Source organism: Capricornis sumatraensis, chromosome 1 (genome assembly GCF_032405125.1).
Source record: "Capricornis sumatraensis isolate serow.1 chromosome 1, serow.2, whole genome shotgun sequence".
In the NCBI taxonomy this organism is placed as follows: domain Eukaryota; kingdom Metazoa; phylum Chordata; class Mammalia; order Artiodactyla; family Bovidae; genus Capricornis; species Capricornis sumatraensis.
Genome location: NC_091069.1, coordinates 302490 through 329717, shown reverse-complemented (window position 1 = coordinate 329717; position 27228 = coordinate 302490). Strand labels below are relative to the sequence as shown.

The 27228-nt window shown below is 58.1% G+C and overlaps 1 protein-coding gene across 2 annotated transcripts in view; it reads left to right on the top strand.

The window, feature by feature from the left end:
* Positions 1 to 280: 280 nt before the first annotated feature.
* The window catches only part of EHMT1 (euchromatic histone lysine methyltransferase 1), a 66919-nt gene continuing 39971 nt past the window's right edge, over positions 281 to 27228 (top strand). The window contains exons 1-7 of one of the 2 annotated variants that reach the window (XM_068987937.1): positions 281 to 365; positions 4648 to 5204; positions 13151 to 13331; positions 16009 to 16145; positions 16267 to 16455; positions 23466 to 23543; positions 24466 to 24586. In XM_068987937.1, coding sequence (XP_068844038.1) covers positions 281 to 365; positions 4648 to 5204; positions 13151 to 13331; positions 16009 to 16145; positions 16267 to 16455; positions 23466 to 23543; positions 24466 to 24586 — 1348 coding nt within the window. Of the gene's footprint in view, positions 366 to 4647; positions 5205 to 13150; positions 13332 to 15987; positions 16146 to 16266; positions 16456 to 23465; positions 23544 to 24465; positions 24587 to 27228 lie in introns of both variants that reach the window. The other variant, XM_068987936.1, reaches the window with a different exon arrangement.

Below are 27228 nucleotides of genomic sequence, written 5' to 3'. Positions count from 1 at the left end.
GTCCTTAGGGGTCTTCAGGGACCCCAGCGTCCCCCACTTTGGAAACCCCTGGGTTCCAGACCACTGGTCAGGCCACACGTCCGGAATCTGGGAGTGCGAGGGCGGGGCCCTCTGTTGCCTGGAGTCTCCCGGGCCTGTTGGCGGCACCGGCCTCTCCCCCTGCAGCCTGTGTCGTGGGCGTCCTCACGGGCCTAAGGGGCCCAGTCCGCCGTCCTTGCTGGGCTGGTTCTGATGTGAGTGCGACGCCCGTGGGCCGGGGTCCTCTGGTGGAGTGCGACTGATGACTGCTTCTCTTCCGCAGGCGGTTCCGGCGAAGGGGGAGACCAAGCAGGACTGCGGCCTGGGAGCCGAGCTGCCGAGCGAAGGTAAGGGCGCCGGGGCCGCGGGCCTGCAGGGCGGTCCCTGGAGCGGGGCCCTGGGCTCCCGGCCTGCTGGGAGGCAGAGGTCCCAGTCCCCAGGGCACCGGGGCCAGCAGGGGCGGCTGCACGAGGTGCCTAGACTTGGAAGCCCCCCGAGTTGCCCAGCGGTGGAGGGAGGCTGGCAAGGGCCTGGTGCCCAGGGAGCCTCTGGATGCCCTGCATGGGGCTGCGCTGGGACCGACCGTGGGAGGTGAGCCCACTGTCCCGCCCGAGCCTGCCGGTGGCCCTCCTGAGAGCAGCATCCTGGCTGGACGGCGGCACCTGGGGCCCGCTGCACTCCTGCCCCGGGCATCTGCCTGCCTCTTGGCTGGGGACGAGACCAGGTGGGGGCCGAGGTCATGCAAGCTTGCGGCTGTGGACGCCCAGCCGGGCCCTGGCCTCAGCACGCAGACGCCGGGCCGAGCCTGCTGTGTGCGGGCAGCCACTCCACCAGGCGCAGGCTGGGCCATCTTGGCAGACATGCAGGGAGACGGGGGCCGTTGTCCTGCGGGGGCCCGGGGCGCCCTGTCCAGTGGCTGAGCCTCCCAGGACGTGGCCTCAGGTGGCCTGCTGGCGGGGAGCACCTTGGGCCCCGGGCTGGCGGCCACGTGCATGTGCGTCCCGAGCTGTGACGGGGACTCCGGTGGCCCTGCTCCCTCGCGGGCGGCGTCTCTGTCACCTTTCACATCCACGGGGTCCTCTTTTGTGACCGCGCGTGCATGCCCGAGGGTGCCTGTGGGGGATGCAGAGTGTGGGCCCTGGGCCGGGGCTGGCAGCAGGCAGCCTCACGCTGGGAGGAAGGACCCGGGGCCCAGGCCACAGGGCAGGGTCGTGTGGGCGACGGCACGTGATCAAAGCGCGTCAGATTCCAGGAGAGCTGCTGGGGCTCTGGGGCTGGGTGGGGGGGGGCTTGGGGGCCCTTGCTTCCCAAGACTGTCTTGGAGCCCCACCCCTTCCCAGGTCGGAAGCCGGTCCTGGGGGCCAGCTCGTGTCTGCCTTTGGTCCCAGGTGCCTGGCGTGCGCTGATGGACGGACATCCGTGGCCCTGCCTTGCTTACTGCCTCACTCGCGCCTGGGGGTGCAGCCCACAGCCCCTCTCTGCTGTCTCCAGCCATCCACCCACTGTCCTGCTGCCCCTCTGCTCCCGTGCGGGACCCCTGGAGCCCTGCCTCGGCGCTCTCCTCCGGCTGTGCTCTCCTCTCCCCTGGCATGCTGCTGTCCGTGGGCTCCTCCCCCCTCCGCCCTCCTAGGCCTTTTCCTAAAGAGCTTGAAGGTGCGTGCTGTGGGCTCCTCCTCACGCGCGGCCCCTGAGCCCAGCCCTGGGCTCCTCCCGGGAGCCTCCAGACTGGTTGCCGAGGCGGCTGCCCTCCGCCCATCCCCACAGCACCGGCTCACCGGCCCCGTCTTTCTGGTCAGAGCCATCCGGGTTTGGTGTGTCCCCCTGCTGACTGCTGACGCTGAGCATTTCTTCTTGTGCTTCTTAGCTTCTGTATATCTTCTTGGCAGAAATGTCAGTTCAGATACTTTGCCCATAAAATTGGTTATTGATTTTTAAAAATTTTATTTATTTTTAAATTGAAGGATAATTGCTTTTACAGAGTTTTGCTGTTTTCTGTCAAACCCTAACACGAATCAGCCATAGGTATACTTATATCCCCTCCCTCTTGAACCTCCCTCCCATCTCCCTCCCCACCCCACCCCCTAGGTTGAGTTCCCTGAGACATACAGCAAATTCCCTTCGGCTATCTACTTTATATACGGTAATGTCAGTTTCCATTCCCTTGTAGCTCAGTCAGTAAAGAATCTTCCTGCAGTGTAGGAGACCCGGGTTCAAACCCTTGGGAAGATCCCCTGGAGAAGGAAATGGCAACCCACTCCAGTATCCTTGCCTGGAAAATCTCATGGACAATGGAGCCTGGTGGGCTGCAGTCCACGGGGTCGCAAAGAGTCGGGCACGACTGAGCGACTGATACTAATACTTAATGTAAGTTTCTACGTCACTCTTTCCGTACGTCTCACCCTCTCCCCCTCCCCGTGTCTGTAAGTCTGTCCTCTGTTTCTCCATTGCTGCCCTGTAAAAAAATTCGTTAGTACCATTTTTCTAGATTCCGTATATATGTGTTAGAATTTACCTTTCTGACTGAACTTCAGTCTAGGCTCATCCACCTCATTAGAACTGACTCAGATATATTCCTTGTTATGGCCGAGTAACATCCCATTGTGTATATGCACGGCAGAGCCTTTACCCGCGCACCTGTCGATGGGCACCTGGGCCACGGGCGGAGTTCCTCACGCCGGCCCCCGGCATGGGGTGGCTCCTTGCTCCAGCTGTCGTGAATAGTGCTTCAGTGACCAGTGGGATGCGTGTGAGCTTTCCAGTTTTGGTTTCCTCGGGGTCCATGATTAGGAGTGGGGTTGCTGGGTCATGTGGTGGGTTATTGATTTTTATTGATGAATTGTCAGAGGCTTTTCAAAATACATTTAAGATGCACGTTCCTTATCACATGTGTGGTTTGCAAATACTGCCTTCCAGTCTGTACTTTGGCCACCTGATGCGCAGAGGATAAAATGGTTAGGTAGCATCATCAGCTCAGTGGGCGTGAGTTTGAGCAAACTGGGAGATAGTGGAAGACAGGGGAGCCTGGCGTGCTGTAGTTCCTTGGGGTCGCAAAGGGTCAGACACGACTTAGTGACTGAACAACAACCTGCAGGTACTCTTTTCCCTTTCTTGACTGTGTTCTTGGAAGCACGATACGCAGTCCGGTCTATCTGGCTTTCGCTGGTTGCCTGCACCCCTGTTACAGCGTCTGAGAAACCGTTGCTTCATAGCAAGTCATAAAGATTTATACTGTGTTTTCATCTTAGACTTAGATCTTGGCTACGTTTTCAGTTAATTTTTGTATATGGTGTGAGTCAAGGGTCCAGCTTCCTTCTTTAAGTTGCTTTCCCTGCGCATTTTAAAGTAAGGTTTTGGAGTTCCTCAGTATACTGATTGGAGCTTCAGTTAGGGCATCGTTGAACTTGGAGGGTTAATTTGAGGTGACACGCATCTCTGTATTTTTGCCACCTCCATAGAGGCCTTGCATGATCTTGGTTAAATTTTATACCCTATTTTATAGTTTTCTGCTTTTGTGAATGCTGTCTTATTTTTTCTCATGTTTTCTTCCCCAAAGTTAAGGCTGGCGTAGGAAAATGTCCTTGTTATTTGCACTTGATTTCCGGTCTGGCGGCCTCTCTGCACCCCTGTTTGACGTGCCTCTGCACCCCATGTGTGCGGGAGAGCTAGCCCCTTGTTGCCAGGCCTCTCACTTCATCTCTGCTCTTGTGGAGCCACCTGGGACCCCACTCTTGTGTAAACCTTAGTGGTGTTACTAGGTGTCCTGACGTTGTTTCTGGTCTTACGTGGAATCCGTGTAGCGTTTCTGAATAAGTTTACGTTTGCAGTAGATTGGCACGCGGGCTTCTCCAAGCTGAGTAGGTTTTTCACCTATTCTGTTTTGCTGAGGATTTTAAGAAATTAATAGCCATTTATCGATTGAGATTATACCTACTGCACTTGCGCTTCTGTGCTCAGGCCGTAGCAGTGAATGCAGGCCTCGCCCCAGGGGCTGGTGCTGCTGTGATGGGCTTGTGGAGGCGCTGTGCTGTTACCTGGGGACGGGGCTGGTGGGTGGTGGGCTCCTGGACATGACCTCTGTCCCCTGCACCCAGTGCTGGAGCTGCGGGCTTTCTCCTGCTTGGTGGCACGTGGGTTGCTTTGTTTATCAAGCTGTGGAGGAGATGAGCTTCAGAGACCAGAGGTTTGTTAAGCTCCTGACCGACAGACGGAACGCGTCCTGTTTTCTTCAGGTCTGTTCTTGGGCAGCGGCTCCGGAGACCTTGTTTTCTGTCTGAATCCTCCCCAGTTTTGTTTTCCAGCAGTGACTTTGTTCCTGGAGGATACTACATCTGTGTCACGTGTTTGAAGCCTTTTAAAAAGTATTTCACAGACAAGCGGGTGTTTGTTTCAAGGACCGTGGCCCTGCCCGCTCCTCGGCTGGGGCTCGGGGCAGACTGCCCTCCCTCCCGGGGACAGGTCGCCGCCCACTCCATCAGCTCACTGTCGAGACAGTGACTGCGCTGTGCTTAGTATGTAGTCCGCCTGAAGTCAGGTGTTTGTCCGTGAAGCAGACAGTTTCCTGTGAGCACAGCAGTGGGACTCTGTTGGGGTCGCAGGTGGGCACCCCTGACTCTTGTTCTCTTTCTGCAGGGTCACCCATGGCTGCTGATGACGGCTCAGCGGAACAGCAGGGAGGGGAGGCCCCGGTGGCTGCAGACGGGGAGACCAACGGGTCCTGTGACCAGAGCAACGCCAGCGGCCACGCGGCTGCTGTGAAGCACCCTCAGGAGAGCACGCGGGGCAGCCCGCAGGAGGGGGCCGGCCCGGGGGCCCGGATAGCGGAGAATGGGATTCTGGACAGAGACCCCGAGCTGGGGAGGCAGAACCACATCCGCTCTGACGGCTTCCCCCAGAGTCCTGTCGTCGGGAGCAACGGCTACTTCCTTGGCAAGGCCCCCTTGTCTGAGCCGCCACTGCGGGTGGCCAGCGCCCTGGCCTCCTCCCTGCCTGGCCATGCGGCGAAGACCCTTCCTGGTGGGGCTGGCAGAGGGAGGACTCCCGGTGCTTTCCCCCAGCCGCCGGCTGCTGTGCCAGCCAAGCCTGGGGAGGGCAGCAAGGACACAGAGGACAAGAAGGCCCCGGCCCCGGGCGCCGACATCAAGGTCCACAGGGCTCGGAAGACCATGCCGAAGTCCATCCCGGGCCTGGTAACACGTCCCTGTTGGGAGGGCCTCTCCTGTCTGTCTGCTGTTGGTTTCGTGGAGGGGAGAGGCCGGGAAGAGGGCGTCACTCGCCAGGGTTGCCAGCTGGGTCCTGGCGGGTGATTGCCAGCCTGTCTGCGGGGCTTCCCTTGGTGTGCCCAGCCCATGGGTTGCTCCTCCCCCTCTTTGGGAGTCACTTTCTTGGGAGGCTCAGAACCCACCCGTCTGGGCAGTTAGGCCTGGAGCTGCTGAGAGCTGCCAGCTCCCAGGTGTGCAGTTACACCCCGGAGTTCCTTGGGCGCGTCGCCTGCTGGTTCCTGAGGGCCTTCCGTGCCCCCCCCCCCCCCCCGCGGCCTGACGCACACCTGAGGCTGAGGGCTGAGGGTTCTGCGGCGTCCCCAGCGCCTTCTCCCGGAACCACCCCCAACACCACCTCTTCCCCAGCCCCGCCCCCAGCGCCTCCTCCCCAGCCCCGCCCCCAGCGCCTCCTCCCCAGCCCCGCCCCCAGCGCCTCCTCCCCGAGCCCCGCCTCTGCAGCAGCTCATTACCCTGCCCGTCTCCCTCCTGTGTCCCCAGCGCTTCGGTCTTGGTGGTCCTCTCACGCGTTGATGTTTTCCATTTTGACAGTTTTTTTCATATCCAGTGTATATGATTAGATTTTAAGTTAAGAATATCTGTGCTCTCAGTTACATTTCTGTTTTATCCCTCAAAGGATAGTTACAGGTCTTCTGTAGTCTTGGTTGAACTGCCATTTCCTCACGTGGGGCTCTGCTTGGCCTCGGCGCCTATTGCCCGGGCGGTTTCCCTCCGAAGCCTTCCCGCCAGGAGTGTGCCCACCTTCGTGCTGTGGCTTGCTGTCCCCTGCCCACCCCCTGCCTTCTGTGGCTGGGCCGGAGGTGCTGGGAGCTGGGCCACTGCCCATGCAGTGGCTGGCCCTGGCACAGCTTCTGCTCGTTGCAGGCGCCAAAACGTAAAAACCCTTTAACTAACTCTTCTTAGGGAGCCACAGAGGTGGTGCAGCGGGACCTGGGACGCTACCCAGGGCACAGCCTCGTGGGCTTGTGTGCCTACCTGGCACCACGAGGCGCCCTCTGTGGTCACCCCACCATCCCCATCCTGCATGTCTGTTGAGCATCGTTTCAGATGTTCCATAACGCAGGATTGTGTTTCTTTCCTCACTCTGCACCCCCGACCTCGGCAGGCTGTGTCTGCAGGGCCCTCCTTTGCACGTTGACAAGTTGTGTGTGTTTTGTAACGCTCGCCCATCCGGGGGTATTTGGCAGGCCCTCAGTTTTGGGCTGCGCCATTACAGCCTCGCTGCACGCGCGTGCACGTTGCGCCTGGGCCGGCGCCCCTGCTCTGGGGGTGTCGGGCTGCTCCATTATAGCCACGCTGCACCTCATGCACGTTGCGCCTGAGCCGGCGCCCTTACTCTGGGGTTGTTGGGCTGCTCCATTACAGCCTCGCTGCACGCGCATGCACGTTGCGCCTGGGCCGGCGCCCCTGCTCTGGGGGTGTCGGGCTGCTCCATTATAGCCACGCTGCACCTCATGCACGTTGCGCCTGAGCCGGCGCCCTTACTCTGGGGTTGTTGGGCTGCTCCATTACAGCCTCGCTGCATGTGCGTGCACGTTGTGCCTGGGCCGGCGCCCCTGCTCTGGGGGTGTCGGTGTGCTCCCTTGTCAGGTGCTGGCTTGCAGCTGGGCTTCATCCTTGCGCTTCTGAAGACCTACAGTCTCTTTAAGGAAAAGTTGTTCATTTTGATGAAGTTCAACCTAAACAGTTCAGTTCACCTCAGTTGTGTACAACTCTTTACTACCCCTGTGGACTCCCTGTCCATCACCAACTCCGGAGTTCACTCAAACTCGTGTCCATTGAGTCGGTGATGCCATCCAACCATCTCATCCTCTGCCATCCCCTTCTCCTCCTGCCCCCAATCTTTCCCAGCATCAGGGTCTTTTCCGATGAGTCAGCTCTTCACATCAGGTGGTCAAAGTAGTGGAGTTTCAGCTTCAACATCAGTCTTTCCAATGAACACCCAGGACTGATCTCCTTTAGGATGGACTGGTTGGATCTCCTTGCAGTCCAAGGGACTCTCGAGAGTCTTCTCCAATACCACAGCTCAAAAGCATCAATTCTTCAGCGCTCAGCTTTCTTTATAGTCCAACTCTCACATCCATATGTGACTACTGGAAAAACCATAGCCTTGACTAGATGGACTTTTGTTGGCAAAGTAATGTCTCTGCTTTTAATATGCTGTCTAGGTTGGTCATAACTTTCCTTCCAAGTAGTAAGCATCTTTCAGTTTCATGGTGGTGGTAATTTTGGAGCTCCCCAAAATAAAGTCTGCCGCTGTTTCCACTGTTACCCATCTATTTCCCATGGAGTGATGGGACTGGATGACATGATCTTCGTTTTCTGAATGTTGAGCTTTAAGCCAACTTTTTCACTCTCCTCTTTCACTTTCATTAAGAGGCTCTGTAGTTCCTCTTCACTTTCTGCCATAAGGGTGGTGTCATCTGCATATCTGAGGTTATTGACATTTCTCCCGGCAATCTTGATTCCAGCTTGTGCTTCACCCAGCCTGGCGTTTCTCGTGATATACTCTGCATATAAGTTAAATAAGCAGGGTGACAATATACAGCCTTGATGTCCTCCTTTTCCTATTTGGAAACAGTCTGTTTTTCCATGTCCAGTTCTAATTGTTGCTTCCTGACCTGTATAAGATTACTCACGAGGCAGGTCAGGTGGTCTGGTATTCCCATCTCTTTCAGAATTTTCCACAGTTTATTGTGATCCACACAGTCAAAGGCTTTGGCATAGTCAATAAAGCAGAAATAGAACTTATATAGTATTTTTCTGTTAAGACTGTGTTTTTGGTAGCATGCCTAAAAGCTCTTTGGCCAGCCTTAAATCCTGAAGATTTTCTCTAATTTTCATAGCTTTTTAGTTTTATGTGAACTTTAAGTATATGTGGGTGTGTTAGTTACTCAATCCTGTCCGACTCTGTGACCCCATGGGCTATAGCCTGCCAGGCTCCTGTGTCCATGGGATTCTCCAGGCAAGAATACTGGAGTAGATTGCCATTCCCTTTTCCAGGGGAATCTTCCCAACCCAGGGATTGAACCTGGGTCTCCCGAGTTGCAGACAGACTCTTTGCCACGGAGCCGCCAGGGAAGCCTGAAGTGCGTGACCTGTCATGGGTTAGGTTTGCATTAGACTTGAGGCTTAAGGTGAAGTTTATTTATTTGCCTACCGTTTTTTGGACCACCATTATCGATTTTAAAATGCATGTCGGAAGATTCTGCGTTATTTATGTATCTCATTGCAATTGCGCTCTGGCCCCACCCCCACTTCTAGAATTCTGCTCTGCTGCAGGTGATTCCCGAAAGTGTTGACTGTCGCCGTCGCGTTCCTCCAGGGGAAACAAGCGGTGTGAAATTCAGTTTCAGGAAACGCCTCTGCCCATGGCGTTCGTCTGAGGGTTAGCTGTGTTCCGTGGAGTGGCTGTGATTGCTGTTAGCACACAGTCAGTTGCAGCGCTCATCATTCTGTTGGCAGTTGCTGAGCACACTCAGGCTGTTGCAGGGAAAGGAAAGAGAAGGGTGCTGAGGCTTCAGAAGCTGATTTGCTGAAGGCCATGCTCACCTCCTTCACACACTGGTAACTCCTTCTGCTTCCCAGAGCCCTGCGAGAGGAGGGGACTGGAGCTGTGGAGACTGGGGGCCCTCCTGGCTCCCAGACCCATACCTGGCCTCTCCCGACTCCTGGCTTTTCTGCTCTCCAGACCCTGCTCAGTCTTGTTCGATTTTCTCAGGAAAGCATATTTTATTGAAAATTGAGTTTTGAAAACAAACATGTTGCATGTTTATGACAAGAAATCTATCTTCCGTTAAAAGTTTAAAAATGCAGGGTTTTTCACAGCTGGGCGGCCTCATGTCCCCACGCGAGGCAAAACCAGTTTCCTTCTGGATGGTGGTGTTCACACCATCAGACTCACCAGCTCAGGGTTACATTAGCCCCTGTTCACACAAAGGAGGTGAGGGAGGCCCTTGGGTCCCACGCCGGCACGCTGTGTAGACTGGCTCCCTGACTGACTCGAGTTCGTTCTTGAACTGTGGTGTTGGAGAAGACTCTTGAGAGTCCCTTGGACTGCAAGGAGATCCAACCAATCCATTCTGAAGGAGATCAGCCCTGGGTGTTCTTTGGAAGGAATGATGCTAAAGCTGAAACTCCAGTACTTTGGCCACCTCATGCGAAGAGTTGACTCACTGGAAAAGACTGTGATGCTGGGAGGGATTGGGGGCAGGAGGAGAAGGGGACAATAGAGGATGAGATGGCTGGATGGCATCACCAACTCGATGGATGTGAGTTTGAGTGAACTCCGGGAGATGGTGGTGGACAGGGAGGCCTGGCGTGCTGCGATTCATGGGGTTGCAAAGAGTCAGACACAACTGAGCGACTGAACTGAACTGAACATATAATTTACCATTGCAGCCATGTTTCAGTGCCCAGCCATCACCCTGTCGTCCCAGAGCTTGCTCATCTCCCTAAACTGACCCTCTGTCCCTGCTAGGCTCACTTCCCTCCCCTCCTCTCCTCCAGCCCTGTCTCTGCCCCACCCCTGCTACACAGAGACACAGACACACACACAGACACACAGAAACACACACACACCTACCCACGCTCCGTATCTACTCTGTGTCTCAGGTTGACAGAATCAGTGGTGCTTGGTCCTTCATACAAACAAGTTCAAGTTCAGTCACTCAGTTGTGTCCGACTCGTTGCAACCCCATGGACTGCAGCACGCCAGGCTTCCCTGTCTTATCACCAACTCCTGGAGCTTGCTCAAACTCATGTCCATCGAGTCGGTGATGCCATCCAACCATCTCATCCTCTGTCGTCTCCTTCTCCTCCGGCCTTCAGTCTTTCCCAGCATCAGAGTCTTTTCCAATGAGTCAGCTTTTGTTATCAGGTGGCCAAAGTATTAGAGTTTCAGCTTCAGTACCAGTTGTTCCAATGAATATTCAGGACTGGTTTCCTTTAGGATGGACTGGTTGGATCACCTTGCTGTCCGAAATAGTTTCAAGAGTCTTCTCCAGCACCACAGTTCAAAAGCATCAGTTCTTTGGCACTCAGCTTGCTTTATAGATCAACTCTCATATCCATACATGACTACATGACTCTTGGAAGAAGCATAGCTTTGACTAGAGGGACCTTTGTTGGAAAGTAGTATCTCTGCTCTTTAATATGCCGTTTAGGTTGATCACAGCTTTTCTTCCAAGGAGCAGGCGTCTTTTAATTTCATGGCTGCGTCCCCGTCTGCAGTGATTCTGGAGCCCGAGAAAAGTCTGCCACTGTTGGTATTGTTTCCTCGTCTATTTGCCAGGAAGCGATGGGACAAAGATCCTTCATACAGGGATCTGTCCTTTCGTGTCTGGCTTATCCCACGCCGCACAGAGTCCTTGAGAGTCGTCTGCACTATCTCAGTGCATCCCTCCTTTTCAAGGCTGAACGATACTGCACTGCATGCGTGTCCGTGTACACACCACACACACACTTGGTTTATCCACTCCCCCTCGTCGGGCACTTGGGCTGCCTCCTCCCTCATCTGCTGTGGACCCACTTGTACAAAGAGCTCTTCTGGCCTCTGCTTTCGGTTCCTGAGAGGGCGCCCAGAAGTGGGATCGCAGGATCGGGTGGCAGTTCCGTGCCCTCTGGAGGAGCCGCCAGGCTGCTGTCCGCGGCGTCTGCGCTCTGCCCCCTTCCACCGTGCACGGAGGCCCTTGGCAGCACGTGGTGCTCTCTGTCACTCGATAGATGCCGTCCCAGGAGTGCGAGGTGGCCCCGCTGCAGTTCTGAGCTGTCTTCCTGATGGTCAGTGATGCTGAGCGTCGTTTCACGTGCTTTTGGGGCCTGTGTGTGTCTCCTGTGGAGAAATCTCTCTTCATATGCGCTGCCCATTTTTAAGTCGAGTTCTTTGTTGGGATGTGGAGTTATCATATATTCTAGATGTGAACCTTCCATCAGATATGTGCTTTGGAAACGTTTCCTCCCCTTCTGTAGGTTGGCTTTTCGTCTTGTTGGTTGTCTTTTGAGGCACAGAAATTAAAAAAGTCTTAATTGAAGTATAATCGAGTTACAATATTATATTAGTTTCAAGTATACAGCATAGTGATTAAATATTTTTATCTTTTACAAAACGATCACCAGGATAAGTCTCGTTACAGTCAGTCACCGTGCCGTTATTGTCCAGCGTTGTCGGCTGTACCCTGCCTGCTGTGGGTTAGGCCTCCATGACTTACTGGAGTTCGCGCCTCGCAGCCCCCTCCGGCTGCCCTGTCCGTCCCCCGCCGTCTCTGCCGTCTGTCTGTCGTCTGCGTCTGTGAGTGTGCCTCTTGTTGGTGTGTGTGTCGATGCTTTCTGCTTTTGGGTTCTCCGTGTGCGAGGCATCGTGGTGTCCGTCTCCCCGCCTCATCTGGCGGCGCGCCTCTGGACCCAGCGCCGTCACTGGCAGCGAGGCTTCGTCCTTCCATGCAGCCGGGCAGTGTCCCCCTGTGTGTGCTGAACCCCGCGTCCCCTCACCCGTCTGTCTGTTGACGGTGCCCAGGCTGCTTGTGCGTCGAGGCTGCCACAGACGGCGCTGCGGTGAGCCTGTGGTGCAGTTACCTTTGGGGACTGGTGCTTGGGGGTTTTTTGGGCGAATATCCAGGAGTGGGGTTTCTGGATCATGGGGTAGTTCTGTTTTTAATTTCCTGAGGAATCCCTGTAGTGTCTGCACCAGTTGACGTTCCCGTTGATGGGTGCTAGGGTTCCGTTTTCTACACGTCCTCTCCAGCATTTGTGACTTGCCGTCTTGGGATAATGGCCATTCTGACAGACGTTAGGGGCTATCTCGTGGTAGTTTTGATCTATAAGAACTTTTTATTTTCACTAAAGTCTGATGTATCTTTCTTCCTTTTGTTGCCTGTGCCCTTGTAATATCGAAGGGGTCGTCACCAAGCCCAGTGTTGTGACTCTTCCGCCTTGTTTTTTCCTACAAGTTTCCTCGTTGAGGCCTTTGACGCGTTGAGTTCATCTGTCAGTGGAGTAAGGCGAGGGTCCTCCTGCGTCCACCCTTTGGCAGGCGGCTGCCCCGTTTCCCAGCCCTGTATCTTGAGGGCGTGTGCCTGCTGTGTGTGCAGGCACGTGTGGTTCAGCCGTGTCGGGCCGAGGTCGGGCCGTCCGAAGGCTGTTGGCGACTCGGGGAGCGTGCGGTGGGGGCACGTGCGTGGCGTCTGGAGTGAAGGTGGGGGTGCCGGCGTTGACCTCGCCCGGGAAGGCTGAGGCCAGGACACTGAGGAAGTGGGTAAAACTCAGCAAAAGAACCGTAAAGACGTGGCGTGGTGATGCCGTGGGGTGAAGCCCTCTGGGGGGCGCCCCAAGGGGAAGGCGCTTCCTCAGAGCTTCCGGGGCGTCTCTCGCGAGTCACACACGTCGCCCGGGCCACAGGCTGGCCAGCTCCCTGCCGCTTCCCCTGGAGACACAGACCCTGCTCTCCCCCGCGCCGCCAGCGCGATCCCCCTCGGCCCGGCCCGTCCTCGTGGGGGCCGGGGACGGAGGCGGCTGCTTCTGTGCCGCCGGCCTGCACGGCCTGCGCGCCTGTGTCTCTGCCGCTTGTGTCTCTGCCGCCGGTGCGTCTGCCGCCTGTGTCTCTGCCGGCTGTGCGTCGCTGCCGCCTGTGTGTCTGCCGCCGGTGCGTCTGCCGCCTGTGTCTGCTGGCTGTGCGTCGCTGCCGCTTGTGTCTCTGCTGCCGGTGCGTCTGCCGCCGGTGCGTCGCTGCCTGTGCGCCTGCCGGCTGCGCGTCGGTGTCGGCTGTATGTCGGGGCCGCCCATGTGTCTGCCAGTCGTGTGTCTGTCGGTCGAGCGTCTCTGCCGCCCGTGTGTCATTGTCGGCTGTCTCTGTTTTGAAGCACGCGGCGAGTAAGGACCCCAGGGAAGGCCGGGACGCCCGCGACCGCGAGGAGCCGAAAGAGGAGCTGAGCAGGGGCGCCTCGGAGTCTGCACGCCAGCAGCTTTCACCCCCCTTCCCGTCCCTTCACCAGTCGCTACCTCAGAACCAATGCTACGTGGCCACCGCGAAGGCCCAGACAGGTAAAAGGGGCCCGCTGCGCTCCGGGGTGTCCGCCGGCTCGCCCTCGCCCGGCCCATGTCGCTGCCTCCGCTGCCCTCCAGCTCCCCGACGAAGGTCGCTTTCAGGCGGACGGTCTGCGGCCGTGGTTCGGTGGGGTGGGCGCTCTAGGTCTGGGGTGGCGGTCAGTTCAGGGGCTGAGTGCCGGGGCCCGGCGCGTGGGCCGGCCCCTCCTGCGTTGGAGGTGGGCACGCCAGGTCCCTGGTGGGCCTTCCTGGAGAAGGGATGGCTCCTGGGGGGCTGCGGGAGGAGAGCCCTGGAGCCTGCTCCCTCTGGAGACTGCACTTCTCGGGACAGACGGGCTCTCCGCCAGGCCTGGGCTTGCGGGCGAGGGGCACTCCGACTGCGAGGGGCCCCCGGTGCGGGCTGGGGGCACCCTCGCGTTGCCTGTCAGTAGTTTGATTTCAGACCCGGGTCTCTGTGGAGGAGCCCCCGTCTCGCCACGGGCGCAGTCACCTGGCGGGGGCGCTCGCCTCTGGCCGCTATGGCAGTGCAGGCCTGGGCCCCGTGCTGTGTGCTTGGGCCGCGTGGCGCCCTCTCACATGGCCGCCTGGGAGGTGCTTCTGGCCAGGTGTTTCCTGCCGTCCCCTGGAGCGTGTGGTCAGTCTGGAGCGTCCCTGTGGTCTCGGCTGTCTTCTGGACTGCCCCCGAGGCCCATGTCCTCTCTGTGTCCCCCTGGGGGTGGGGACCCCCGGGTCACCGTCCTGTGTGTCTCAGGAGGTGGGGCCTAAAGGACCGTGTGGTCTGTCCCTCCCGCTCGGCAGCATGGGCGTCTGGGGACGCCCTCCGGGACTGACCGCCCAGCGTGGCCTCCCTCTCTGTCGTCCCCTCCCGCCTTCCCTGGAGCTTCTGGGGCAGTGAAGGATTTCCCTCTCCAGCTGTGCCTCTGTCTCAGCTCGTGGGCCCTCCTGTGCATCTCCCGTCCATCACTGTCATGCCAGGCTGGCTCCTGAGTCCCCTCGCTTCTGAGAACTTCCTGCCTCCTCCAGGTGGACCCGGCCCATCTTGTCCTTCCTGGTCCTGGGCCCAGCCTTGTCACCAGGGAGCTCATGTTCTGTTTGTTGAAATGCAGTGGTTGGTTAGAAAACAGGGTCAGTCTATCTTCCCACCACCCCTTGGTATTATTGTTAAATAATAAGAGTCTCAGCCAGATAGACCGCAGCTCTCTGTGAAGCGGCGCCTATGTGTGTGTGGGGCTCGGCGACAATGTCAGGAGCTGGTGCTTCTGTTGAAAAGCAAAGATCGGGGACTTCCTCGCGGTCCAGGGGTTAGGATTTGATGCTTTCACTGCTGAGGGCGCGGGTTCAATCCCTGGTCAGGGAAGTAAGATCCTGCAAGCCCAGTGGTGCTGGTGGGGAGGGGGAGAGCGGTAGGGGTGGGAAGAGTTTGGACTGTTTCCGTTTGAGCGCTGTCACTCCCTCACCCGTTGCGGACAAGTTCTCTAAGCAGAAACACTTAGACTGCAGTACTTTCCCACGGGAGTCCTTCCTGCCTTCTCTGCAGGCTGAAGATGGGGCCCCACAGGCTCAGGACTGTGAATATGTCTTGGTGCCCAGACCCTCCTGCAGCCTGTGGCCCTGCTCCTCAGGGGGCACAGTTTCCCCTGCTCTGCCCGTGGCCTTTCTGCCGCCTGGCCGTGGCTGATTTTGACGGTGCCCGTGTGGCCTGGGAGCGGGCGACCTCTGTCCACCTGGTCCTTCGAATACGCCTCCTCTCCTTCTTCTGTGCCACCTCCTGTCCATGTTAGACTTGCCCGGGACAATCATGATTTCAAGTTGTCCCTTCTTGTTCCCACTTTAAGTCACAGTGGTGAGAACCCCGGAGGGTCTGTGTGTGCTGTTCAGCCTCAGCACAGGCTGGGAAAACTCCAGATTTGCAGGAAGCTCACAACCCGCCTGCCTCCCAAGATCGCCGGGAGGCCTGCTCGGGCTCGCCTGTGCCCATTGCGTGCGTGGATGGCATCGTGTCTCCGCGCTCTCCCCTGTAGGCTGCGTGCTGACGGCTCTTGTGTCCTGGCCCCCGTGTGAACAGCCGTCTTTTTCTCCAGTGTCCCCTTCCCGTGTTTCATAGAACTTAAACGTAAGGCGTTTCTGTCAGTCCTTTGGAGGAGTTCCTCCATGTGAAAGCAATGGTTTTCAGATTTTTTTAAAAAAACAATTCTTGAAACTTCTTACAAAAAGGAAACATCGTAGGAACCTTCATTCCAAAGCAGTGAACCCGGGGCTGCCTTGCCCAGAACATCGTCAGTGGCCACAAGCCCTCCTGCCCCTGCTTGGTTCTGCGACCGCTGCACTTGCCTGGAAGCCCTGCTCCCGGCCCACCCACCCGCCCTCGTGTGCAGGGACAGGCCGCTGAGCAGTCGTGGGGTTCTGACCGAGGACGGAGGGTCCTGGTGACCAGGGCCTGTCCGCCACAGCCGGCTCGCGAGTGCCGTCTGCGCGGCTCAGTGTCCCTTGCGAACAGATCGCGTGGTCCGTGGTGGGGTTTCTGCTTTCTCTGTGCAACTTACGACACTGTTGTGGGGGCTGATGATATTCTGGTGATCAGCCTGCCTTTAAAAACGTTTGAATGGCATTTCTTTTCTTCTCTTGTCCCCTTTTGACTTTTTTTTCTTTTTAGCTTGCTTGCCTTTTGTTTTAGCAGCTGCAGTATCTCGGAAGAAAAAGCGAAGAATGGGGACCTATAGCCTGGTTCCTAAGAAAAAGACCAAAGTGTTGAAGCAGAGGACGGTGATTGAGATGTTTAAGAGTATAACTCATTCCACGGGGGGCTCCAAGGTAAGGGGTGTGCCAGGCTGTGGGGGGCCCTCCGCCTCTCTGCTCTGCTCCAGGGCAGCCCCTGCCATGCCCGCTGGGAGGGGAGTCAGGCGGTCCCGACGCTGCGTCTGTCCTCTTCCAGGGGGAGAAGGATCTGAGTGACGGCTCCCTCCACGTGAACGGTGAGAGCCTGGACCTGGACTCGGAGGAGGACGACTCAGAGGAGCTGGATGAGGATGAGGACCAGGGCGGCCCGCCAGCAGCTGCGTTCCCCACCGAGGATGGCAGGGCCTCCAAGGACGGCGTGCTGGCGCCTGACCGCAGCCAGAAGGTGGGTGGCACGCACACCTGACCTCAGTCCTGGGTGAGGGGCTAGAGGCCGTGTGCACTTCGGGGCCTTAAGAAAGCCCTGCTTGCTTCTGGCTGCGATTCTTGGGTTTCATCTCTCTTGGGCCCTGGGACAGTCTGTCTTCATCAGAGCACTGCTTGTCCTTCTGGGCAGCGCTCCCGGCCGTGAGTGGCTTGTCTCTAGGCACTGGAGTGACAGGAACAGTGTTGCAGAGGACTGCGCTGCCAGCTGTGCTGACCCAGTGCCTGTGCGGCCTGCCCTTGGCCCTGGCTTGGTGTCCTGGGCACCTGCCCCGGGTGTGGTCTTCCTGCAGGTGGGGACTCCGTTCTCCCGGAGGGGCGAGTGCCCAGCTGTGACAGGCCTGTGGGGCGGTCGGGTGTGCAGAGTGGTGGTCCTGGCGGTGCGCCGTCCAGGGTGGTGCGGGGGTCCCCACGGGCAGCGGGAGGAGATCTGGGCAGAGCGGCTCTCGGTGTCCGGGCCTTCTGGTCGGGGGACGGACGAGTTGGAGGAGCAGCAGCAGCCGTGGCTGAGAGGCAGATGCAGAGCCCTGGGTTTCCCGTCACCGCTGTGTGTCAGGTGCGTCCGAGGAAACCCTGGGCCATCTTTGTGTGAAACAGACGCCGTATCTGACGAGCTCCTCTGAACTAAGGGTGGGCAGAGACGATGTGGCGAGCTTCTGGCAGCAGTGACTTTTTGGAAGCGTATGATTTTGTTGGCTAGCCTTTTGCACTTTGCAGTAGCCCCGTGGGTGTAGCTTTTGATGTGTGTGAAGGGTTTTCTTTCAGCCTCTGGAGCTCGGGAGGGCCCCATTGTTCACTCAGTCGTATCCGGTCCCTTGCGACTTTGTGGACTGCTGCAAGCCAGGCTCCTGCCCTCCACTGTCTCCCGGAGTTTGTTCATACTCATGTCCATGGCGTCGATGGTGCCATCCAACCATCTCATCCTCTGTTGCCCGCTTCTCCGGTTGCCCTCAGTCTTTCCCAGCATCAGGGGCTTTTCCAGTGTGTCGGCTCTTTGCATCAGGTGGCCAAAGTGCTGGAGCTTTAGCTTCAGCATCAATCGCTCCAATGAATATTTGGGATTGCTTTCCTTTAGGACTGACTGATCTCCTTGCTGTCCAAGGGACTGTCAAGAGTCTTCTCCAGCACCACAGTTTGAAAGCATCAGTTCTTGAGCGCTCAGCCTTCTTTATGGTCCAGCGCTCACATCGGTACATGACTGCGGGAAAAACCATACCTTTGCCTTTATGGACCTTTGTCGGCAAAGCGATGCCCCTGCTGTTTAACACTCAGCCTAGATCTGTCATAGCTTTTCTTCCAGGGAGCAAGTGTCTCTTGATTTCATGGCTGCAGTCACCATCCACAGTGGTTTGGGAGTTCAAGAAAATACAGTCTGCCACTGTTTCCACTTTCCCCATCTATTTGCTGGGGAGTGATGGGATCAGATGCCATGATCTTGGCTTTAAGCCAGCATTTTTAGTCTCGTCTTTTACCCTCATCAAGAGACTCTTTAGATCCTCTTTGCTTTCTGCCATTTGAGTGGTATCATCTGCATATCTGAGGTTGTTGATATTTCTCCCAGCATGCTTGCTGCTATCTTGTGAGTCACCCAGCCAAGCCTGATGTACTGTGCACATGAGTAAGCAGGATGGCACTGTGCAGCCTCGGCGCACTCCTTTCCCAGCTTTGAGCCAGTCCACTGTCCCCTGTCTCGTTCTACCTGCTGCTGCTTGACCTGCTACACGTGTCTCAGGAGGCAGCTCAGGCGGTCTGGTGTGCCCATCTCTTGAAGAGTGTTTCGGCTTGCTGTGATGCGGACAGTCAGAGGCCTTAGTGTAGTCAGTGGAGCAGAAAGAGATGTTCCCTTGTCTTTTTCTGGTGTTGCTTAACTTTCAGAATCACTGTGGCCACTTAGGCCAGTTCTACTTGTCCAGGAGGTTTGGGGGCAAAATTTTAAATGTTGTCCCAGCCCCTGAGGTGTAATTATTCAAAAATAAATTGGTAGAAAATGCTAACACTAGAGATTTAAATTTTAAAATCGCTTAAGATACCATTTGTTATTTTTTCTCTCTCTGTAGGATCATAGGAGGAAGCAGTTTCCTAGTGTGCGTGCGTGTGTATGTGTGTGTGAGAGAGAGAGAAGGTTGCTCAGCCTAGCCCGTGTGTGTGTGAGAGAGAGAGAAGGTTGCTCAGCCTAGCCCGTGTGTGTGTGTGAGAGAGAGAAGGTTGCTCAGCCTAGCCCGTGTGTGTGTGTGTGTGTGTGTGTGTGTGTGTGTGTGTGTGTGTGTGTGTTTGGGTGAGAGAGAGAGAGAGAGAGAAGGTTGCTCAGCCTAGCCCGTGTGTGTGTGTGTGTGTGTGTGTGTGTGTGTGTGTTTGTGAGAGAGAGAGAGAGAGAGAGAGAGAGAGGAGGTTGCTCAGTCGTATCCGACTGTTTGTGACCCAGTGGGACACAGTCCGTGCAGTTCTCCAGGCCAGAACACTGGAGTGGGCAGCCTTTCCTTTCTCCAGGGGATCTTCCTGACCCAGGGATTGAGCCCAGGTCTCCCGCATTGCAGGCGAGTTCTTCACTGGCTGAGCCACCAGGGAAGCCCCTCCTGGCCCTAGAGTGGTGTTTGGAGGGCGCGCTCTCAGGCCTGTGCTCACTGCTGCCTACAGTGGGGTCAGACCCTGGGTGCCCAGGTCCCTCCTCATGGCACCGTGCGCTGCTCTGGGCCCCTCAGCAGGTGTTGTCTGCCCCCTGCTCCCTCCTCCCCGAGCCATTTCCTGTTGTCACGGGGACACTCGGGGCACGATTGTCCCCTTCGGTGGGTCGTGGACGTCCCCAGGGCGCTGGCTGCAGTGCGTGGGAAGGTGCGGATTTGTGTCAGCGTGTCCCTGCACCTCTGTGTTTTGTTCCAGGCAGGCCAGGCAGCCCCTCACGGTCACTAGCCATCAGGATTTGTTGTGCGACCCCCTCTCTACTGGCCTGTGGCCGGGGCAGTGTGGTGTGCGTGCATTGCTGACCAGTGGCTTGAAGGACTAGGCTGCCAGCCTTGGCTTTGATACCAGAGCTCAGGGACGCTAGGCTGCTTCTGCGTGATTTCTGGGTTCTGGGTTCTAATTCCGACGTACAGGCCTTTGTCCTTGGCGATTCTGCATGAATTGATGTAAGCTATCCCTTGTTTTTCCATCGCTCAGTGTTCTATGTGTGATTGTCTGAGTCACACTGAACTTGTGATGAAGCGTGAGGCAGAGCCAAAGCGGGGGGGCGCACAGGGAGGGGCCGCCTCCGTGAAGCTGGCGCGGCGGGCCCCGGGGCCGGGCTCCGGGCCGCGAGGCCGCCGGCGGTCGTTGCTCCCCTGGCGACGAGACCGCCCGTGTCGCTCGCACGCGGCACTGGGATCCAAGTCTGTCTCTGGATTCTCAGTGTTGATGGAAGTCCTCCTCCTCCAGAAAGAATCTAGACACTCAATAACACCGTCTAGACGTTAATACAAAGGGGGAGAAATCAAATGAGTGTCAAGCTAACAGAAGAATCAGGGAGACAAATAAAAGCAAAATCAAGAAGAAAATGTGGAAAATGAAGGAAGATGGTGGGAGCAGGTCTACATAGGTCAGTGATGGTAACAGACCGCGATGGGCCTACGTGTGGCTCTTCAGAGACGGGGAGACGAGAGGCACACGGGCCGGGCCTGAGACGGAATGTGCTTAAGCGCCGAGTTCAGTGTCCGTCTGCCAGTCACAGCCACGCCTCAGAGGGACGGGGTGGGGCCCCTTCCCAGGACCTGCTGGAGGCCGTGTCCTGGGGTCTGGCCTGCTGCCGCGTGGACGGGCCGCGGCGCGGGTCAGCCTGCAGGGCGGGGCCGCGGCGCCCCTGTTTCTGAGTGGAGCCGGTGACTCAGGTGTGGCTGGGGGGCTCGCCCGGGCCGTTGGTTTCTTATTACTGTCGTGTGACGGTGTCTGAAGGTGGCCCGGGGTCCCCGAACCCCTGCGGGGCCGTCGTGGCGCTGGGGCTCACTTGCCTTTCTAATTCTCCCCTGGGGAAGCCTTGCTGCGCCTGTGTTCCCGGCTGGCTGTCCCCAAGCCCTTGGCTATTCTGAGGAGTCTCTGGGGGAGGAGGGGCGCTGGGGGCGGCGTGGGGCTGCCCCCTCCAGCCCGGCTGCCGCTGTGCTCTCCACCCGCCGGGGGGCCGCGCGCTTCACGTGGGCCTTGGGCTGAGCGCATCCACACCACAGTTCTGGCCCCCGAGAAGGTTGGGGGCGTCCTGGAGTGTTTGCCATGTGGACGCCTTCTCTTGTGAAATGCCTGCTGGGAACTCAGCTGTTAATCTGTGTGGTTGGTCTTCTTACGAGAGCGATCTGTAGGAAAGGAGCCCCTGTGCCCGCGGCCAGCACGCTGCCCCCTGCTCCTCACTGGTGACCGACGCTCGGCGCCCTGGTCTCAGCACTGGGTGGACGGGGCGGGAGGGTGCGCTGTCCCTGGCGCTCTGGCCTGCTGGCTGGGCCCCTGCCCCGTGTGGCCTCTGCCTGCCGCGGCCCCGCGGGTGCCCATTGGTCTGCGACCCGGACACCGCCACCCTGCTGCCCTCCCCGCCCTTCTCCAGGCCTCAGCTGGTCCCTGCGGCCGCCGTGTGGGTTCTCGTCCACTGACCCCTACTCCTCCCTTGACAGTCCTGCGGCAGGGGTTTCAGAAGCTGTTAATCTGCCTGTTTTAGTGGGTAGTTCCATTGCTCACTGTTTTTAAAGTAAAAAACTATCCAGTGAAATTCAAAGCTATTTAAACAAAGCTGATTAAAGGTACCAGGAGAAAGTGGTATGTGTCGGTGGAAGTTTTAAACCATCATAAACACGAGTGAAGGATAGCCACTGTCAGGGCCCGCCTGCTGACGCAGCAGACCCCAGTGTGGCCCCCAGGTCAGGGAGACCCTTGGAGAAGGCAGTGGCAGCCCACTCCAGGGTTCCTGCCTGGGAAATCCCATGGCTAGAGGAGCCTGGTGGGCTACAGTCCACGGGGTCGCAAAGAGTTAAACCCGACTTAGCGACTGAACAGCGGCAGTAGCCCCCGTCCCCCCTCACACGGACGCTCCGAGCTGGTCATTCTTGCTGCAAAGCTGTGAGGTGAAAGCCGGAAGGGAGCACTGATATTTTAAAGGACAAGGGAGAGAGTTTGCCGACAATATAATCCTCATCTAAAATGTCCAAGGAAACCAGCTGAGCAGGCACTGTAGCCGGTTAGCCGAGCGTGGGTGGTCCTGCCAGTCGGGGAACGTGCGGACAGCCTGTCAGCAGGATGCCCAGGACGCCGGCTGGCGTTTACGACCGGGGAGGTCAGGACGGCGCGGCCGGGCCTCTGTGCGGGGGCTCCCGCTCCCCTGACGGTCCCGGGGCGGTCTCGGCAGCTGAGGACTCGGAACACAGCGCCAGTGTCACCCCCAGGCAGCTGCCATCCTGTGACACCGCCAGAGTGCCTAGCAGTAACCTTCACGAGAGACGTCTGTGACCCGTAAGGGGCAAGTCGTGCAACTTTGCTGAGAGAGGTTTAAAGAAACGTAAGTTCACGGAATGACCCATAGTTTGTCTGAGTGAGGAGATCCCCTGTGTAATTTCTCTTGCCCCGTGTTATCCTTAAATTCATCAGAATCCTCACAGGACCTTCAGTGGGGCCAGCTGATGTGGGGGTGTCACGGCGGGAACAGGGGTGGGGTTGGCAGGACGGGGCTTGGTGGGGCCGGGCAGGCACCACACGGGGCGGCCGCTGTCAGAGCTGGGCTTCCAGCTGGGGGCAAAGCCGTGAGCTTCTCAGTGAATGTTACCGGGATGACTGGCAGCAGAGTGGAGGCCGATGAGCGGGTCCCGGGGCACAGGAGACGTGGGCTCCATTCCAGACACATGGGGTGGTGGTCTCACAGTTCTGAGCACACTCAGACCACTGTGTGCAAGGGTAGGTATAGATCAGAGACCTGTTACTTAAGAAGCAAATTCCGGAAGATTTGAAAGGCCCACACGGGGACTTCCCTGGTGGTCCAGCAGTTAAGACCGTGCCTCCAGGGGAGGGACGAGGGCTCATGCCTTAAGAAAAGAGTTAAAACACTTAGCTGTGGGGAAAAAGCTTTGGAAACCATGTTTCTAATCTCAGATGAAGGCTTGCTGGCGTAAGACACGAGCCCAGAAGCCGTGAATGGGGGAGTGGAGAGGCCTGGCTCCTCTGGTTGGAATCTCAGAAGTTTTACATAAAAAGAAAGAGGAGAAACAAAGCCCGTAAGACTTGGTAGGAAAATGTTGGGCACGTGTTTAGCAGGCAGAGGAGATCTCTCCTGTGGGTGTGTAGCTCCCAGTTACTAGAAAGCAGGGACCCAGGGGGGATATGGGCCAGGGGTGTGGTCTCCCGGACTCGGAGGGAGAAACAGGGGCAGGGCTGGGAGAGCCCAGGGCTGTGGGCACCCCCTCCCCCAGCTCCGGCCGCGGTGGGAGCCGGTGTCTACTGTTTCCCTTGGGGGGGGGGGTCTTGCGTGTGTGCAGGGCAGAGGCGGGCGCGGGTGCACACGGGCTTCAGGGCCACTGCGAGTAGGGGCGGTGAGCACGGGCACCTCTGTTCTGTGACGGGAGGGATTCTGCAACACGCTTCTCGTTAGAAGAAGGTGACTCAGAGAAGCGTGCTGGGGGCTACCGCTGGAGGTTGGGCCCGCGTGCACGCCTGGAAGGGGTCTGAGCGTCAGCTGCGGCCTGGGGCCGCGGCCTGGGGCGGCCTGGGCCCTCGGCGGGGGCGGGTCGGTTTTGCGCTTTGTGCTCGTGTGTGCTGAGTGCGCTGGTCCTTTCTGATTGCTGTCTGCCACGCGCGTTGATCTGTGTACAGTTGATGCCCTCCTCCACGCCAGGGCCGCCCCCCAGCTGGGCCCTCGGTGTGGAGCGGGCACGCGGGCGCCCCAGCAGCCCCTCGGCACGGGGGTCCGGGTGCCTGCGCCCAGAGGGTCTCACTGGCTTCTCTTCTTTCTTGGGCCCCCGCGTGGCTGCTCAGGTGGACGGCGAGTCTGAAGAGGAGCAGGAGTCGGCCGGCACTGCAGACGAGGAGGAGGACGGGGACGAGTCCGACCTGGTAACCCCCGCGTGCACGCGGCGACGCGCGCCCTGGGGACGTGCCCGTGGAGCGGCTGTGCGCAGGGCCGGGAGGGGCCTCCGGGCCGGCGGGGCGGGGCTCAGCTGAGGGCGGGGTCGGCGGCTCGGCTGGGCCGGTGTGGGGGCTTGGGGAGCTCCTGGCCATGTCCGTCCAGCCAGGGTGCGTCTCAGAGGGAGACGGTGGCCACGTGGGGGCTGAGAGCTGGGCGTGAGGGCGGCGCTGTGGTGAGGTGTGTGTCTCCCTGGGGCTGGCCCTGGTGCCGTGTGGCTCGCGCTCCTCCCTGGGCTCTGCGCGAAGGCACGGGGCGCCGGGGCCCGGCTCCGGGATCAGGCCCTCGCGCCGGCGCTGAGCCGCCCCGGTGTCTCAGAAGCACAGGCCCTTAAGTGTCTCCTCGTCCACGGCCAGCGGGGCGCGTTAGACTTGGCAGCGTGTTCTGTGGGCTGGCTTTCTGTCTGTCTGGCTCGAGGCAGTTAGATCCTGCCTGTGTGGAGGTGTGAGATGCGGACACTCAGGAATCGTGACGTGCCATAAGCAGTGACAGTCTCTGCTTGTTCTCTGGGTTCTGGCTCGTTGGGACGTAGACTTGAAGCAGACCGAGGCTTTGTTCCTTTTCTCTTGAGCAAGGCGAATGGGTGTGTGTGATTGGAAGTGGATTCTCTTACTGAGCTGCTTCAGTGTCTGGTAGAACTCTCCCATTTACTTTTTTTTGTGCTGAAACTCAAGTAACCGGGCTTGGAGTGTGTTTAGGGACAAGCGTGGGCGTCTTTAAGAATGTGACCTGGAAGGGGTCGTCTGGGAGTGAGCGGGGTCTTGCGGGTGAGTGGTGGCCCCACGGCAGGAGCCGGAGCCTCTGTGCCTGGAGCCCAGGCTCTGCCTTTCTGCCCCCCCCCACCCCCCCCAGAGCTCAGAGTCCAGCGTCAAGAAGAAGTTCCTCAAGAGGAAGGGGAAGCCTGACAGCCCTTGGATCAAGCCAGCGAGAAAGAGGAGGCGGAGAAGCAAAAAGAAGCCCTGCTCTGTGCTAGGTAGGCCCGGAGCTGCGCAGCCTGGGCGGGAGCGCGCCTCGGCACTGGGGTCTGCGCAGGGCTGCGTTCACCTGGATGACTCCACTGTTAGGACAGCGAACACCCCAGCAGGGACTCTCTTGGGGCTGCTTTAGCGGGGCCTGCCCGGTGGCCTCCTGCCCGCGGGCCGCACCCCCACCCCCTGTGCCCTGCCCTCGGTGTCCTGGGCCAGGCCCTGGGCCACAAAGTGCTGCTCAGCCCTTCGGTCAGTCCCCTTGATCCGGAGGTGGTTCTGTCTCAGGCAGACTGGGGGGGGAATGGGGCCCAGGCCTCGTCTGCAGCTTTGCTGTGGAAGACTGAACGCCGCAGGGGGTGTGCAGTGCTCCGGAGCAGGGCTGGTGAGCCCCCTGGCACCTGTGGCAGGAGGCCCTGCCACGCCCTGTGCCTGGCTGAGACCCCTCCCCAGTCAGCCCTCGTGGCCGGCGCTGCTCTGCGGGGTCCTCGCCTGGGGCCAGCGCCGTGGAGCCCGCTCGTGGAGGGCACTTCTCTTCGGCTTCTCCACGCGTCAGTGGGTCGTCCGCGTCGTTGCTGGTGGGCAGTGCTGCACGGCTTCAGTTCTCCGATAGAGAAGCAGGTCATGGAGCTGCCCCCGAAGCGCAGAGGGCCGCTGGCGGCCCCACGTGGCAGGTGCTCTGAGACTGGGTCGGGTGGCACCATGTCGTCCCTGAAGCTCCTCTCCTTCACTCACGGTTCCTCATCTCTGTGCCTCGAATCGTCAGCCGAGATCACAGGCCCTGTGTTTTTGTTGTCGGCTGGCAGAAGCCCCTGGAGACCCAAGGCTGAAAGTCACGGGTCTTCGGGATGAAAGCGTTATCGCCACTGTCTTGGGTATAGCGTGCAGAATGCCTGTCGGAATATTTATTCAAGCAGGAGTTAGAACTGTATTTCCTTTGTAAAGTGTTTAAAATTGTACAGTCTACCGGGGTTCCTCAGGTGGGTGGTGATTTCTGCAGGCGGTCAGCTCCTTCCTGCCTGAGATTTGGGTGCAGACTGGCCTGGACTCAGGGTCTTTGGATACCAAACTTCCGTATTGCTGCTGCTGCTGCTGCTAAGTCGCTTCAGTCGTGTCCAACTCTGTGTGACCCCATAGACGGCAGCCTGCAAGGCTCCCCCATCCCTGGGATTCTCCAGGCAAGAACACTGGAGTGGGTTGCCATTTCCTTCTCCAAAGCATATCAGTTCAGTTCAGTTGCTCAGTCGTGTCCGACTCTTTGCGACCCCATGAATCGCAGCACGCCAGGCCTCCCTGTCCATCACCAACTCCCAGAGTTCACTCAGACTCATGTCCATCGAGTCCGTGATGCCATCCAGCCATCTCATCCTCTGTCATCCCCTTCTCCTCCTGCCCCCAATCCCTCCCAGTATCAGAGTCTTTTCCAATGAGTCAACTCTTCGCATGAGGTGGCCAAAGTACTGGAGTTTCAGCTTTAGCATCATTCCTTCCAATGAACACCCAAGACTGATTTCCTTTAGGAGGGACTTGTTGGATCTCCTTGCAGTCCAAGGGACTCTCAAGAGTCTTCTCCAACACCACAGTTCAAAAGCATCAATTCTTCGGCACTCAGCCTTCTTCACAGTCCAGCTCTCATATCCATACATGACCACAGGAAAAACCATAGCCTTGACAATTCCCATCATTGAAATAACATCAGTGGCTTGTCTGTGAACTGTGGGCATTTGCCCTTTGCTGGAGGTGTTAACTATGCTGTGTAAATGCCCGTTTTCACAGACTTCTTCAGTGAGATGCCCTTACGATGACTGATACCCAGCTGGCCTCATGGGTCATATAGATAGGAGGCCCCACCCCTTGATGGCTCCTCACTTGCATACTTGCCTCTTGTTGGCATGTTCAGAGTGCGTTGCCCTCTGGTGGGTGAGGGGCTCCTTAAACCCCGTTCTCATGGATGGACATTCCCTCCAGCCTTTCCCTGTGGATCCTGGAGCCCGCTGCCTGAGCCGGGCAGGCTCCTAGTGGCGCTGTGTCTCTGGGGCGTCCTTAGCTGCCGCACAGCAGCTGGCCTTTCAAGCCTGCCGCTCGGCTTCTCTCTCACTCTAAACTAGTGCAGACGTGTGTGCAGTCCTTGCCTGTGCCCTCAGATTGTCTTGCCAGCTTTAATCCAGCTCATGAGGTTGTCGAGAAAGGCGTTTGCGTGTGTCTGCGCCTTTGCTCTCCTTGACCCCGCTGCCCCATCCCTGGGGGGCTCGAGTGGAAATAGGACCAGGCAGGAGAAGTGTGGGCGGGTGTGTGTGTGATCTGCACGGCTGGTGAGTGTATGTCTCGCGTGTGTGTGTGATTTGTGTGGGTGGTGAGCATCTGTGTGTCTCTCCCGTGTATGTGTGTGATCTTTGTAGCTGGAGAGCATCTGTATGACACGTGCGTGTGCATGAGATGTTTGTTGCTGGCGAGCATCTGTATGTCTTGCACACGTGTGTGTGATCCTTGTTGGTGAGCATCTGTATGTCTCTCTCGCGCATGTGTGTGATCTTTGTTGCTGGCGAGCGTTTGTATGTCTCACGCGTGTGTGTGATCTGTGTCTGGCGAGTGTCTACATGTCTCGTGTGCACGTGTGTGTGATCTTTGTTGCTGGGGAGCATCTGTATGA